At 49.4% G+C, this 13,014-nt stretch overlaps 1 protein-coding gene across 2 annotated transcripts in view; it reads right to left on the bottom strand.

The window, feature by feature from the left end:
* lrp4 (low density lipoprotein receptor-related protein 4) overlaps positions 1 to 12,660 on the bottom strand; it is an 80,311-nt gene extending 67,651 nt beyond the window's left edge. For both annotated transcript variants that reach the window (XM_056607620.1, XM_056607621.1), the window contains exon 1: positions 12,368 to 12,660. In XM_056607620.1, the coding sequence (XP_056463595.1) occupies positions 12,368 to 12,425 (58 nt within the window). In that variant the 5' untranslated portion in view covers positions 12,426 to 12,660. The remainder of the gene's footprint in view (positions 1 to 12,367) is intronic.
* Positions 12,661 to 13,014: the final 354 nt, after the last annotated feature.

Here is a 13,014-nt window from a genome sequence, read left to right as displayed (position 1 = left end):
CACAAGCCAAACTAAGCCGCCGAGAGAGAAGGAGCCTGGGCTTTTCCCCAAAATGTGTCAGATTCAGTGCGCCGCTCCTGTGTTTCATGAAAAACCTTTTGTGAGGAACGTAGGAGAAAGAGAAGCAGACTGTGTGTTGGTACCCATGCCGAGGTCACAGATTGCTCCCCCCCCCCCTGCCCCCCCCCATGACCGTCCTGACAAATCTCTGGAACTGAGTCAAAAACAGATCTGGAGCCGGCTCCAGCTCTTGCACATTGTCCAGATCGAATCCAGGCGATCAAGAAGGAGGATTAAAACGATATGCAGACCCGTGGATAGACCAACGCAAAGGGTTGGGGCCAGAAAAAGAAACAAAATCATCTTGATTTAATCCAAATTTCTGGCGACAAGATAACGTCACCCCAAGGAGAGCAGTGTGCGTGCGACGTGCGTGTCATGGGTAGGAGGCAGAATAGAAAGAGACGGCCAGGGGAGTGCTTGTGCTTAATCTTTTTCCTCCATCGAGAATACTCATCTACAGTAGGTGCGATTATTAACTGGTGAGCGACCACCCTGGTAGAAGTGGTCAGGGTTCGGCACTGTAGCAGTGTAGTGTTATGTGCATAATCGTACAATTAAGAGCACTTATAAGAGAATCCCTTCTCTCATTCCGGTTTATTCCCATTTTGCCAGGCTTCGTTGACTGCCTAGAGCAAGGAGTTAGGGATCTTTAGAAACAGTCTGCTGATGGCTATAACGGCAGCGAGCATTCTCCTCGGGAGAACGACCGTTCAGAGCAAGCTTGACCCGTGGAACGCCGTCGGGCACGGGCCGCTTGGCGTTCAGCAGCAGTTTATTTAAGGATGGATAATGAGATTTGTTTACGAATCAAACATTTACTTTGCTTCATATGATACCGCTTCAACCACTTAATAAACTAATTTGATATGATACATACATTTTATATAAAATCAACAAAGCAAGCACAATAACAACCGGCTCTCTCTGAGCGCATGAGGCATCATCATGCATGCATACCGTGGATATATTAAGTATTCCGCCCTTCCACTGTCCCTTCTCCTTCCTACGCCTCCCTCTCTCAATACCTCTCCCTCGCCCATGTCCTCACCATAGTGTCTCACAGTAGAATTAAGTGTTCTGTGTGTGTGTGTGCGTGTGCGTGTGCGCGCGACAGCAGAGTGAATAATGACTGCTCTGTTGAGGAGGGACGGACGCGCCCAGAGAGGGTCTGTCTGATCCGGAGCACGGGTTCGCCGGTTGGACGTCGCTCGGCGGCGATGAGAGTTAGACATTGTCGAGACGACGTCTGAGAGCTTCGGGAGGCATCATGTGGGCCCCAGGGGCCGGGGATAGGGTGGGCCCCCGATTCTCTGATGTTTCGTGGCACTCGATACATCATAAATATAATCATGCGTGAACGCCCCGAATAATTGGCAAGGCAAAACAATTTGATTACACGACTGAAGAACGACACTCCGCACAAAGAGATTCTTTGAACGAGCCTGATGTGTGTATGTTCTCAGCAGCAGTACACTACTAAACGGGCGAACCGCTACGGGCGAAAAGAAGAGGGACGACTTTATCCGAGGTCAACTGGAAGGTCAACGCTCAGAGCGAGACGCTCAACGAGCGTTCTCACCACTGGGGGAAAGCTAAAAGCGGAGAACTTTCCGGAATGACCCCGCCTAACCAAATGTCTCTCTGAGACACATTGTACTCCACTCAGTGTGTGTGGGCTTTGTTTGTCTGTTTGCATTCCAAGGCTGGTGTACGGTAGGGCACCTAAGTAGCCCCACATACAGCAGTCTTAGTGGGCTGCAAAAAAACAAAACACCAAAAGGCACGGGGTGTAGATTTTTAGGCTAGACACTGTCTGTCTTTCAGAACACTGAGGAAGGCAGGGGAGAGGGAATCCAGCCCAAAACCGCCACGGCATAGTCCTCCAAACCCTCTCCTTCCTGAGACTTCATCCCTCAGTGGAGAATCTTCCTTTCCAGCTAGAGATTAAGATTGGCCCACAATCGATCTGGGGTGAGCTTAAGGGTGCTTTCACACCAGAGCTGTTTGGTCCGCTTTAAATCCAACCCTGGAGCGTTTCTCCTGATAGTACGATCCAGTCGGGGTGGTGGGAACGCTCATTCAGACTCTGGTGTGGATCAAACCAACAAACTACAGTCTGCACGAAAACGGGGCTTTCGGTTAGCCTCCAAGTGATCTCTGCTTCGGTTCACTTTAAGTGTGAATGCGATCCGACTCTTGGGTCCTAAAGTTAGGAAGCAAACCAAAAAACATTGCATCATGGTTTGAAGGGTTAGCTGTTAACTGTTGTGAAATTAAAATGAGTAAAGAGCAGAGTACTGAGTCTACCAAACTATCGGACCAAGCATAACGAACTATCGGACCGAGTCTACCGAACTATCGGGACCAAGCCTAACGAACCGTAGGTGCGAAGGCGCCTCCAGTGGAGTCCCACGTCGGCGGCGGGGCAGGGTGGCCGGTGGATCGAACAGACGCCCATCGCAGCATACAGTATGTCCCCGGGCCCCGCTGCTAATAAATCAATGCCATTCGGGCATAAAGGAGAAGGGGAATTGGCTGGGAAGGGGCAGCGTGCCAAACACTAAATCCAATTATACCAAGGCCTGGCACCACTCAACCTGATGACTGTCTCTCTACCTAAAGCCACAGGGGGGATGGGGAGACGTGGGGGTGTGAAGCCAGCAAGGACGGCTTCAGCTGTGACAGGGGAGCGCGCAAAAGGAAGGCAAAGCTGTTCAGTAAGAGTTTGTGCCCATTATTCCCAATGTGGTCTTATCCGTGTTTCTGTCTCCATGAGAGTGTGTGTGTGTGTGTGTGTGTGTGTGTGTGTGTGTGTGTGTGTGTGTGTGTGTGTGTGTGTGTGTGTGTGTGTGTGTGTGTGTGTGTGTGTGTGTGTGTGTGTGTGTGTGTGTGTGTGTGTGTGTGTCTGTTCCTGTGTGCGTGTGTGTCTCTCTCCGTGTGTGTGTGTGTCTCTCTCCGTGTGTGTGTCCGTCTCTCCGTGTGCGGGTGTGTGTCTGTTCCTGTGTGCGTGTGTGTCTCTCTCCGTGTGTGTGTCCGTCTCTCCGTGTGCGGGTGTGTGTCTGTTCCTGTGCGCTAGTGTGTCTGCGTGCGTCTCTGTTCCTGTGTGTCTGTGTCTGTGTGTGTTGCCCGCTGCCAGGGAGACATATCCGAGTAGACTACTATGGGCGCCAGGCACCAGCTGAGGCCCTTTATGCAGCGAGCTGCCCTGACTGCACAGCAACTGGCCTAACCCTGACACCTGTCAAACACATGCATGCACACAATCCAAAAACACCAGCCGACGCACACAGGGTGTCGACAACCGCCCAGGGACGGGTAGCCACACACACACACACCTTTAAGCTATTGCACCTGTGGGGGCTTTGGCATGAGATGTGCGGTTGGAGCAGGGATGGGTTGCGGGCAGGAACATACACTGTGCCAGATTTATTGGCGTCATGATTGTGCTCTCCCTGCCCTTTCCTCCACTCCACTCCCGATCCGTCTCCCTTTTAAAAGAGTCCCGCTGGTGTTCAGACAACAACTGGCGCTACTGCCGCTAGCGTAATTTAGGAGAGATCAGACAAACGCCCGACCACATGGCGCTAGCTAGCCTAGCACAGCTTACGCCATGACCACCAGCTCACGCACCGGGTCCAAATAAGGGTCTAACCCTGACCCCAAATGCTTCCTCTAACGGGGACACTGAAGAGTAACGCCGCGTTGACGACTGGGAGGGATGGCAACATTACAACAACATCAACAACAGAATACGCCTTGAAACGTGCCATTCAGGCCCCCCCGCGATTCATGGTTCTTTTGTGGAAGGTGTTTGTGTGCACAGCCTCCACCATTAAATAAGCCATTTGGGAAGTGTAGGTCTTTTATGAACGGCCGGCTAAAGTAGCGTCCCTGCCTCTCTGCCATCTGCCAAGGTTATGGTGATCAATCTACTGTCTAAAGTGGCCTGCAGGCAGTCCGGGAGTCAACGACGGGAGACTGCTCCCTGACGTAATGTCCAAAAGCCTGTGCTTACTCGACAATGCTGTTCACTCACAGGGCCTACACAACACTGGAATGAAGGAATTCTATGTATCAAAAGTGCGATGCCCGGACAGTGATTTGTCAGTGCGTTAATATGAACGATTGCTGCGGTTTCAGAAGAATATGGTGCAGTTTCTTTTTGCTGCATCACTGGCATGCACACAGAGTTGGCTGACATGTACAGCAAAGCTGTGTTTCAGATCTGTTCGGATCCGTCGCTGTATTCTCATTGTGTAAACTTCCATTAGGTTTTACTTATGTTTTTTCTTCTTCAAATTCAAACCATTACCCAAGGGCAATTGGCAAGCAGTATGAGCGACTGTGGAAGAATATCGGCAGCTCAAGCCTTCGATAAATCCGTCCTTAATAAAACGTCTTTGCAGCGTTACACAATGTGCCGCTCCAGTACTAAGGATCGGGTCCTAGCGCTGCATGGTTCTGATAAGGCTGTGTGTAGGATTTCCTCTCCCTGGAGGGCAAACACCTGGCTAGGATCTTGGAGCGCCTTGGGTGCCTGGAACAGCTAAGATCTTCCATGCCTGTGTACCAGAGGGCCTGGATTAACGTCAGGCCCGACAAAGACGCAAAAACCGAGCTGAACGGGACAACACTTTTCGGCCAAGTCACAAATTGGAAACAGGGGTGAGCCAAAACTAAACGGGTGAAACACCAAATGGGTCTGTGGGATGGATTTGGTCCATAACTTTTTACAAGCCATAAAAAAGGTTTGAGTTCCAAATGGCCTTTTTACCATACCTACCTTAAAACAGAGACGTTTTGGTGACCATTACCTACTGCCAAATGGTTCAGCAAGGCTACTCTCCCCCAGTCTGACAAGGAAACAATTATCTCCATGACCATGTGGTGTTTCCGCTGGGGGTGACAATGACGGTAAGCAGATGCACACATAAAGCAGAGGCCTCCCAGTTAAAAGCCAGCAACACGCATTAATCTCCCAGGAGCGGAAACCACTCTTTAAGAGGAACCATATTGGACCGTGACAGCAGTTGGACCGAATTTAAAACGAGGACAACGTATGACAGTCAACCTTGCCTGACATCTAGGGAGCCATCTGCTAATGGCGGACACAAGATAACAACTAAAATAGGCAGCTAATTACGATAGCAACCCCATGCATCACCAGAGCCACAAGTAGAAATATCATGGCGACCCATTTGAGAAGACTCTCAGTAGGATACGATACTCTCTCTGAATAGCTTTGACCCGTCCGACAGACAAACTGTCTTTGATCAGACATGAGTTTGTACCATTGCTGGGTCACCATCCATCAACATACAAAGCAGATTCAAACTCTTGCCCCCGGATGGATCCAGAGAATGATTGCCTTCACAGATGGACCATTGTGTTATTTATGACCCAATGTAATTTTGTTGCAATACGCCTCAATGTGCGAGGCAATAAAAGAATAAAAACAATGTTTAACCTAACATAAAAAAGACCCTTGAACAGGTCAAAAGTAAGACAACTTTTATAGTGCCGTTCGTTTTGTGATTTAAAATTATTTTGTCCTTGCCCTACTTATATGAAATAGCCATTTCTGAACACCATAGTTCAGCCACAGGCCTTATCAGCTGGGGTTATGATATAACCAGCCGGTTTTAGCAGAATAAAAACCTAGTTGCCAGGCCAGCTCTTTAATCTGTCGCTGTAATTGCCGGGATGGACTTTGAGCCGCAGACATATTTGTTCCTGCCTTTTTCACCCATGGCTAAATGAGCCATAGCAGCGTTTATTCCCAGCACAAGACCAGGGCTGGGCACAATATCCCACTCCCAAACTCTTCCAAGCAGCCACGCAAGCCTGGGCTTGGGTCAAAAAAACAGGGGAAAGAGTTTTAGCTGGGGGGAAGGCAGGGGGGCGGGGTGGCGTTGTGGAACCTCAGAAACAGGAGGTGAATAGACTGAACTGAGAGGACATGAGAGTACACAAGTCTTTAGTGGTGGATTGAGGGCTTTTGCGGTGACGCATTCAAGGCCCTTTCATCAGGGGCGACAGTGCTGCAGAGTTGCCAGTCCAAAAGAGGGGGGGGTTCTCCTTTTGAGGGCCCCTACTCGTGAAATATATGGGCTTTTCAACTCCCTGTGCAAGAGTAGTTCTAATTAGAAGTCGGGGGGGGGATACAAGCGGCGGGGGGAGGGGTGCGCGAGGGCCGGTGGAAACAGGAGAGCTAAATGGAGAAAAAAAAAAAAAAGGAAAAGCCCAAAAAAAAAAAAGCGAGGCTTCGTTTAAGAGGCCGTTGTTTTAGCAAGAACATTCCGCCTCCCTCCTCTGTTTGGAGCGGCCGGCCTGCACTTCAGACGCCCACACTCCCAGAGTTAAAAGGCCGTGTTTAGCCCCGGCGAGCAGCAAGAAGGGCTGGGCTTGTTTTGACACTTTGTCCTCTCTGTGAAAAGGCCCCACTTCTATGGCCCACTCGAGTTCATTAGGGAGCGCAGTGCTTTCAGTCGCACTCCCCCTCTTCCTCTGGAGGCCAGCCCTACCTCCTGCTCCCGTTTTCCCTAATTCTGCTCCCAGCCTCAATGGGAGAATCCAGTTTGTTTAATCAAGAACCCCCACCAGCAATCACCACCCTCATCTTCCCCAGGCCTGAATGTAGTTTGCTGTAAGACAATGTCGATTATCAGTATAAAAACAACACGGAGATGGCAAACAAGTCGGACAGATCTTTGACGGATATGCAACGTATTTAAAAAAAAGAAAAGAAAAAAGGTTCTGGTTAGTAGGAACAACACTGGTCATATGTAGACTACCTCACTATCTGCACCTGAGACGGCCATTGTGTTAAATCTGGAGTAAGGTTTCAGTGCTCTCCCTCCTGGTGACATCACCTCTCCTCCATGCTCACAGGACAACAGTGAGACGTTATTCGAGAAGGGCAAATTAACTCTGAGGTCATATAAGCCGGCAGGAAATCTCACATGTCTTCGGGCCTAAATGCAGTGATTGTGTGGGGCGAGTGTGTGCTGTTTTTTAAAAGCTTCAGTTTAGTTCATTAGCGGAGGTTCTCTCTCTCTTTAGCGCGCCTTCCTCCTTTGCCAAGCGGTACGGAAAACCAACAGATTGGCGAGTGCATGCTCAGACAACACCAAACAACGGAAGTATGTTCAGCAGCACAGACGACATAGTGTGCCCCGTCTTGGTTTCCCCAGGTTGGTTCTAGGAACGACACCAGATACCGAGCAGGTGTGTTCTGGCAGCAGTAGAGTTTGGGCACACGGGCAGGGGATTGAAGGAAAAGTGACCATAAATCCACCATGGGTTGAGAATGTGTCACCGAATCCTTGGCTATTCCAGTAATGAATCAGATGTGTGAGCAGGTGTGTTGAGCTTGAATGTAGGGACTTTTATCCACGCGTCTGTTAATGTTATGGTATGTATATGGCGGGAATGTGTGTGTGTGTGTATGTGTATGTGTATGTGTGTGTGTGTGTGTGTGTGTGTCCACACAGTATGTAGCCGACCATCTTTTGCAGGCAATTTGAGGGCCAGACCACAGGTGCCTGTGGTAAACAAAGGCATGTAGATGGGGGCGGCAGTAATCTTTTAGAGATTGCTCTGATAATGATTCAAACAAACTTATGGATTGACAAAAAATATGAAATTCAAATACTTTAAATTGAAGAACTACAAACGTACACACATAATCAATCAATGCAACCTTCTTGAATATCCATCTGCTACAGCCCATTCTGTAGGACACGAGCAGCATATGCATGCATACGTGCACAATTATTACAAAAGCAACCAAAGCACCCGTGTTTGTGTGTCCGTTTTGACCCACAGTCACCAATCGCTTGCCTCCTATTCTTTACTGTCCAAAGCCTCGGGGCAAGGGGAGATACGCTGAGGTTTGTAGGCTGGCCTACCATGTTTCAGGGAGCCTGCGTGCGCACAGACGGGCACGTACTATGCACACCCTCATGTACTATGCAAACCCCTTAGCCCGCCATCGTCGGGAGTAGCAAGCAGGGTGTTACAAAGAACAGTGACTGCCAAAGCCAGTGGCAAGGGGAGTATTTCATACCCTGACCCCTTATCCACTCTGATGTCAGTCGATTGTATACAGACTCATCGAGCCAAGACTTGTCTCCCTTGCCAACCATGAATATCTGTCTATGTCCTCTGGACCCCTTTATCTAATCTAGGACGCCGGTTCCAACTTCCTCCACTACCCCTCTGTCCAAAAATAACTCATGAGCAACTGTGTTGCTATAGTATGGGTATGCCCATTATCCATTAATAAAATGTCCCTACAAAAAGGGCAAACACTTCCTTCCCAAGGTGATTCTTACAAAAAGAAAACTTGACCCAATAAGGAAGATAAAAACATCACACACGTCACATTTAACAAAACAAGGAACCCCATTCCTTGGGCATCAATTGTAATTCTTTACGGCCTCTACAAACAGTATGCAACTCTCCTCTCAGTGATATGGTGCTGTGACGGAAGAAGAGGCACAGCTGACAGCACCGAGAATTCACAGAAATCAAAGATGACTTTCATTCACCTAACAACCAAAGACTTGGGTTACCACAGATCTATATGTGTCTCTGATCTATAAGTATGTGCCCTTGAGTTGTCATCGAGCAAGACCACACACACACACACACACACACACACACAGTAACACACACACAGTAACACTTATATACTGGTCCTCCACAGCAGTCCACCATTGAGACAATGAGAGCCACAGATTTCAACTAATCCTCTCCAAACACACAACCGGCTGTATGCCCGCGGGAGAGGGGGCTGCCCAGGTCTGTTGGCTTCCATGTTTGTTTGTGTCCCTCCGAAAGCCAACATGGGTGACAATATAGTCAGCAAGTGAACATGGCTTCAAAATGGGCTCCGGGGATTTATACTAGGTAACCATATACAAGCACCCCCACCACTCCTACCCCTACACCCACACATAACTGTTGAGAAGAAAGCCCCTCACCACAGAGGACCAGGTGATTCATGGGAAGGTGGAGATTTAAGAGAGAGAGAGAGGCGGGCACTGCAATCAGATGCAACCCCACCACCAACTACCCCCCTCCTAGACCTTATCGGTGGGTGTGTGTGTGTGTGTGTGTGTGTGTGTGTGTGTGTGTGTGTGTGTGTGTGTGTGTGTGTGTGTGTGTGTGTGTGTGTGTGTTAGGAGTCAAGTAATGGTAGGTTACCTCTCTCTGCTACCTTGGAGGTGCAATTCCATCCCCTCTGCAGAGACACACACACACACACACACACACACACACACACACACACACACACACACACACACACACAGGGCCCACTGGGGGTATCAGGTGGCCTGGCCAGCTCTCCCCTGGTGCTATGCTAAAAGGCCAAGTCACACCAACCTAACCCGCTAGACCAGGGACACACACACACACACACACACACACACACACACACACACACACACACACACACACACACACACACACACACACACACACACACACACACACACACACACACACACACACACACACACACACACACCCTAGATTGTCTGCATTGCCATCAATCCATTCAGTGGATGACAGAGCTGCATGGGCAGCCGGGCCGAGTTAACTTCTGTAAACAACTTCCTTGGAGTATCCGCACATTCGGACGGCTCTGTGCCCTCATTGGTCGTTTTTTTCTGGGGTGAAGCCGAGTACAGCACAGGAGATGGTTAACAAAGAGGCAGGGGCCTGCGACAATGGGCGCCGCCGGACACAGCTAGCCGGAACAACAATGAGCTGGATCCACCGAGGGGCTACAGCCGCAGCGGCCATTTGTGTTTGGATTGTCCGGCGAACGCCAACAGAGGCAGAGTTGCTGGGCCACGACGGGCTCCACTTCCATCGTGGTCCAGCTTTTCATGCGAGACTCACTGATGGATGTCGGTGCGGCGGAAAACCGCGACCACAGAGGACGCCATGTTTAAAAGACGTCAACACATCCGATTGGATCGAGATTCGACTTTATACGTTTCGTTATTAATAATTCAATTCGGCCCGTGTGGTCCATTCACATGTTCTTTAGTAGTAACCCCATCCTCGGTTTACAACCCTGGTATTACGTCTCCCACTCATCATCGACATCTTCATCATCGTCACCATCATCAGCGTGATGGCCTACCTCAACCCCCAGCACTGTAACTGCAGTCCGTTCAGACTCCAGCCCGTCTACACAGTTAGTAATACAGCACTAAACCAACCCCCTCCCCCCCCCCCCCCGGGCGCCATTAGGAGTCTGCCTGGAACGGAGCCCTAAGGCTGCAACCTCAAGGACATGTGAAAAAAAGAGATTCATCCCCCCATGCAACGCCCCCGCTGTCTTTGTGTGTTTTGCCAATACCTCTTAACTGGTACGCGGCTAACCTCTACGGGAGACACATCTTTTTATTTGAAATCGTTGCGGTCCGCTCTATGGATCTCCTGCGTCTCCTTTGTGCCAACCAGCGCGGCTGACCTCGGCCACAGATCCAGAACAAACACCCGCCACTCCCCGCTCCCTTCCAGGACTCCGGCCGCAATCAATAGTTGATTTGTAAATGAGCTCGGTCCGGAGGGGAATGCGCAGGGCCAGTTGATTTTATTAGTGGCACAATAAGGGCCGGCCTTCTTTCCCACAGCACATCATTAAAGGGCATAATACCCTCTCCAACAAGCCATTAGTCCAACTCAGCCCATTACTCCAAGACCACTAGACTCAGCTGAGGAGGCACCTCGACCGCGCGTACACACACACACACACACACACACACACACACACACACACACACACACACACACACACACACACACACACACACACACACACACACACACACACACACACACACACACACACACACACACACAGTATTATCAGCTGAGCAGACATTGCACGGCCGTGGACAGTTTGCAATACAAGACGGTTTTCATGAAAACGACAGCATTCAATCTTGTGGAATATATACAGACTGAACGCGTACAAAAGAAAGCCAGGGAAAAGCTCCGCATGGCACACAAAACAAGAGTCCAAGGCAAGAAAGACAAGTAATGGCAAGAGGGACTTAATTGCTTTATGACAAACCATGCCTACGATAATCAATGTGTCTCTCTCTGTCTCTGTCTCTGTGTGTCCGTCCGTGTGTGTGTGTGTGCGTGTGCGTGTGTGTGTGTGTCAGATAGAGATAAAGGAGGTAGATTTTGCGACGGAACCTAAACTAACCACAGGACTAGAATAATCTTAGGGTCCCTATGTTTTTCCAATATAATATTGAATCCATCTTGGTGACATTTAAGAGTCGCATGGTTACATTCAAGAATCTGTCACATGACACATATCAGGGCAGGGGCACCACGACCAAACCCAGCCAATTACAGGTTCAATTTTATTATTGTGTCATATAAGTCGTTTCATGACATGCCTAAGGACTGTGCCGCAATCTTTAGTGTGTGTGTGTGTGTGTGTGTGTGTGTGTGTGTGTGTGTGTGTGTGTGTGTGTGTGTGTGTGTGTGTGTGTGTGTGTGTGTGTGTGTGTGCGTGCGTGCGTGCGTGCGTGCGTGCGTGTGTGGTGTGCGTGTGTGGTGTGTGTCCTGATAAAGCTCTGCATGCATTCCAGCGACTGTTCTAACATGTTGTATATACAAGGTGAGAAAACATAGCCACATTTAGTTTACTGAAGGGTAACACAGCACTATTGCTTCGGGTTGAATCATCTCCAACCCCTGGACCCGGTCCAACTCCACCTGCAATCACGGCTGCTGTCCTCTTGCGTGCAAGTACACAAGGATGCATGACACGAACCTGGTTGTGGACGCACAGTTTTCAACCCAACATTGCAATCAAACTCAAACGTTCAAGTTCAAAACCTGATCAAAAATCATCCATCATAAAAAAAAGTTAGCATGAAGTGCAAAATAAGCAACAGTATTTTTAATCCGTTTCGCTCACTGGCAGTATTATGCATCTCCAAGACCTGCCGATAGTGTATAATGTCAGAGAGGACAACACAAACACACGCACACGCACACACGCTCCGTGTCTGCAGAAGCTGAACCTAGTGAACGCACCATCCAAGCCCGTTCTTGAACCCGTCGGCTGGCTTTTTGAAGTCCCTTCAAAAGACATCTGTGACAACTCACCACGAATCAAAGCGGTCGACTGCTGAACATAACTAACAATGCAAAGCCGATGGACACACACTCTGTTGCACAATGCCTTCCCTTTACGCGCTCTTTGGTAGTGTCCGTGCGCTTTCCAATCCAGAGAGTCCAAACGAGCAGAGGTTCTTACCTGGACAGCAGATGAACAAAGTTAGGGAGACCCACAACACCGCGGCGAGCTGCAGCATCTCGGACCCGGGTTCTCTCGCTCCCTGGTCGCGGTGCGTCCTTCCTTCTTCCACTGATCACTATTCGCTGTGATCTGGTGAGCAATGCAACGTTCACCCCCCCCAAAAAAACCAAAAATAAACCAGTTATGGGCTACCAACCTCACACCATGACTGGGTGTAAGATCTCCAGTTGCACTATGAACCCACAAGCGAGATTAAAAAGTTAGTGTGGAAAGCAGCGCGCCTCCCCCAGTCCTCAACATGTTGTGCTCCAGTTCCAGCGCTGCAGCGATCAAAAGAGGCTGTGGGTCGTACCACCTCTCTCATGGGGGGGGTGACTGGAATGCAATGTGACACGTTTTAAGAAGGAAGTCTGCGTTAAACGAACCACTGACACATTGTTCATTTATGTTTCTATATATGAAGGATGAGTGTACACTCTGAAGGGTGAAAAAAGTGTTTTACGCAGTCTTTGTTTTATACTCACTGTCGCCCAACTGTCGTACAGATAGTTGGCCTCGCCCAGGGGCTGCTCCTGTTGTGTCATTTCTAAAGTTACAATGTCTTTTAAAAGACCGGCGGTCAGCAAATGATAGGATAAGTTGTT

Source organism: Gadus chalcogrammus, chromosome 14 (assembly GCF_026213295.1).
Source record: "Gadus chalcogrammus isolate NIFS_2021 chromosome 14, NIFS_Gcha_1.0, whole genome shotgun sequence".
In the NCBI taxonomy this organism is placed as follows: domain Eukaryota; kingdom Metazoa; phylum Chordata; class Actinopteri; order Gadiformes; family Gadidae; genus Gadus; species Gadus chalcogrammus.
The sequence above is the reverse complement of the archived record's forward strand: the minus strand, read 5'-3'. Positions and strand labels throughout refer to the sequence as shown.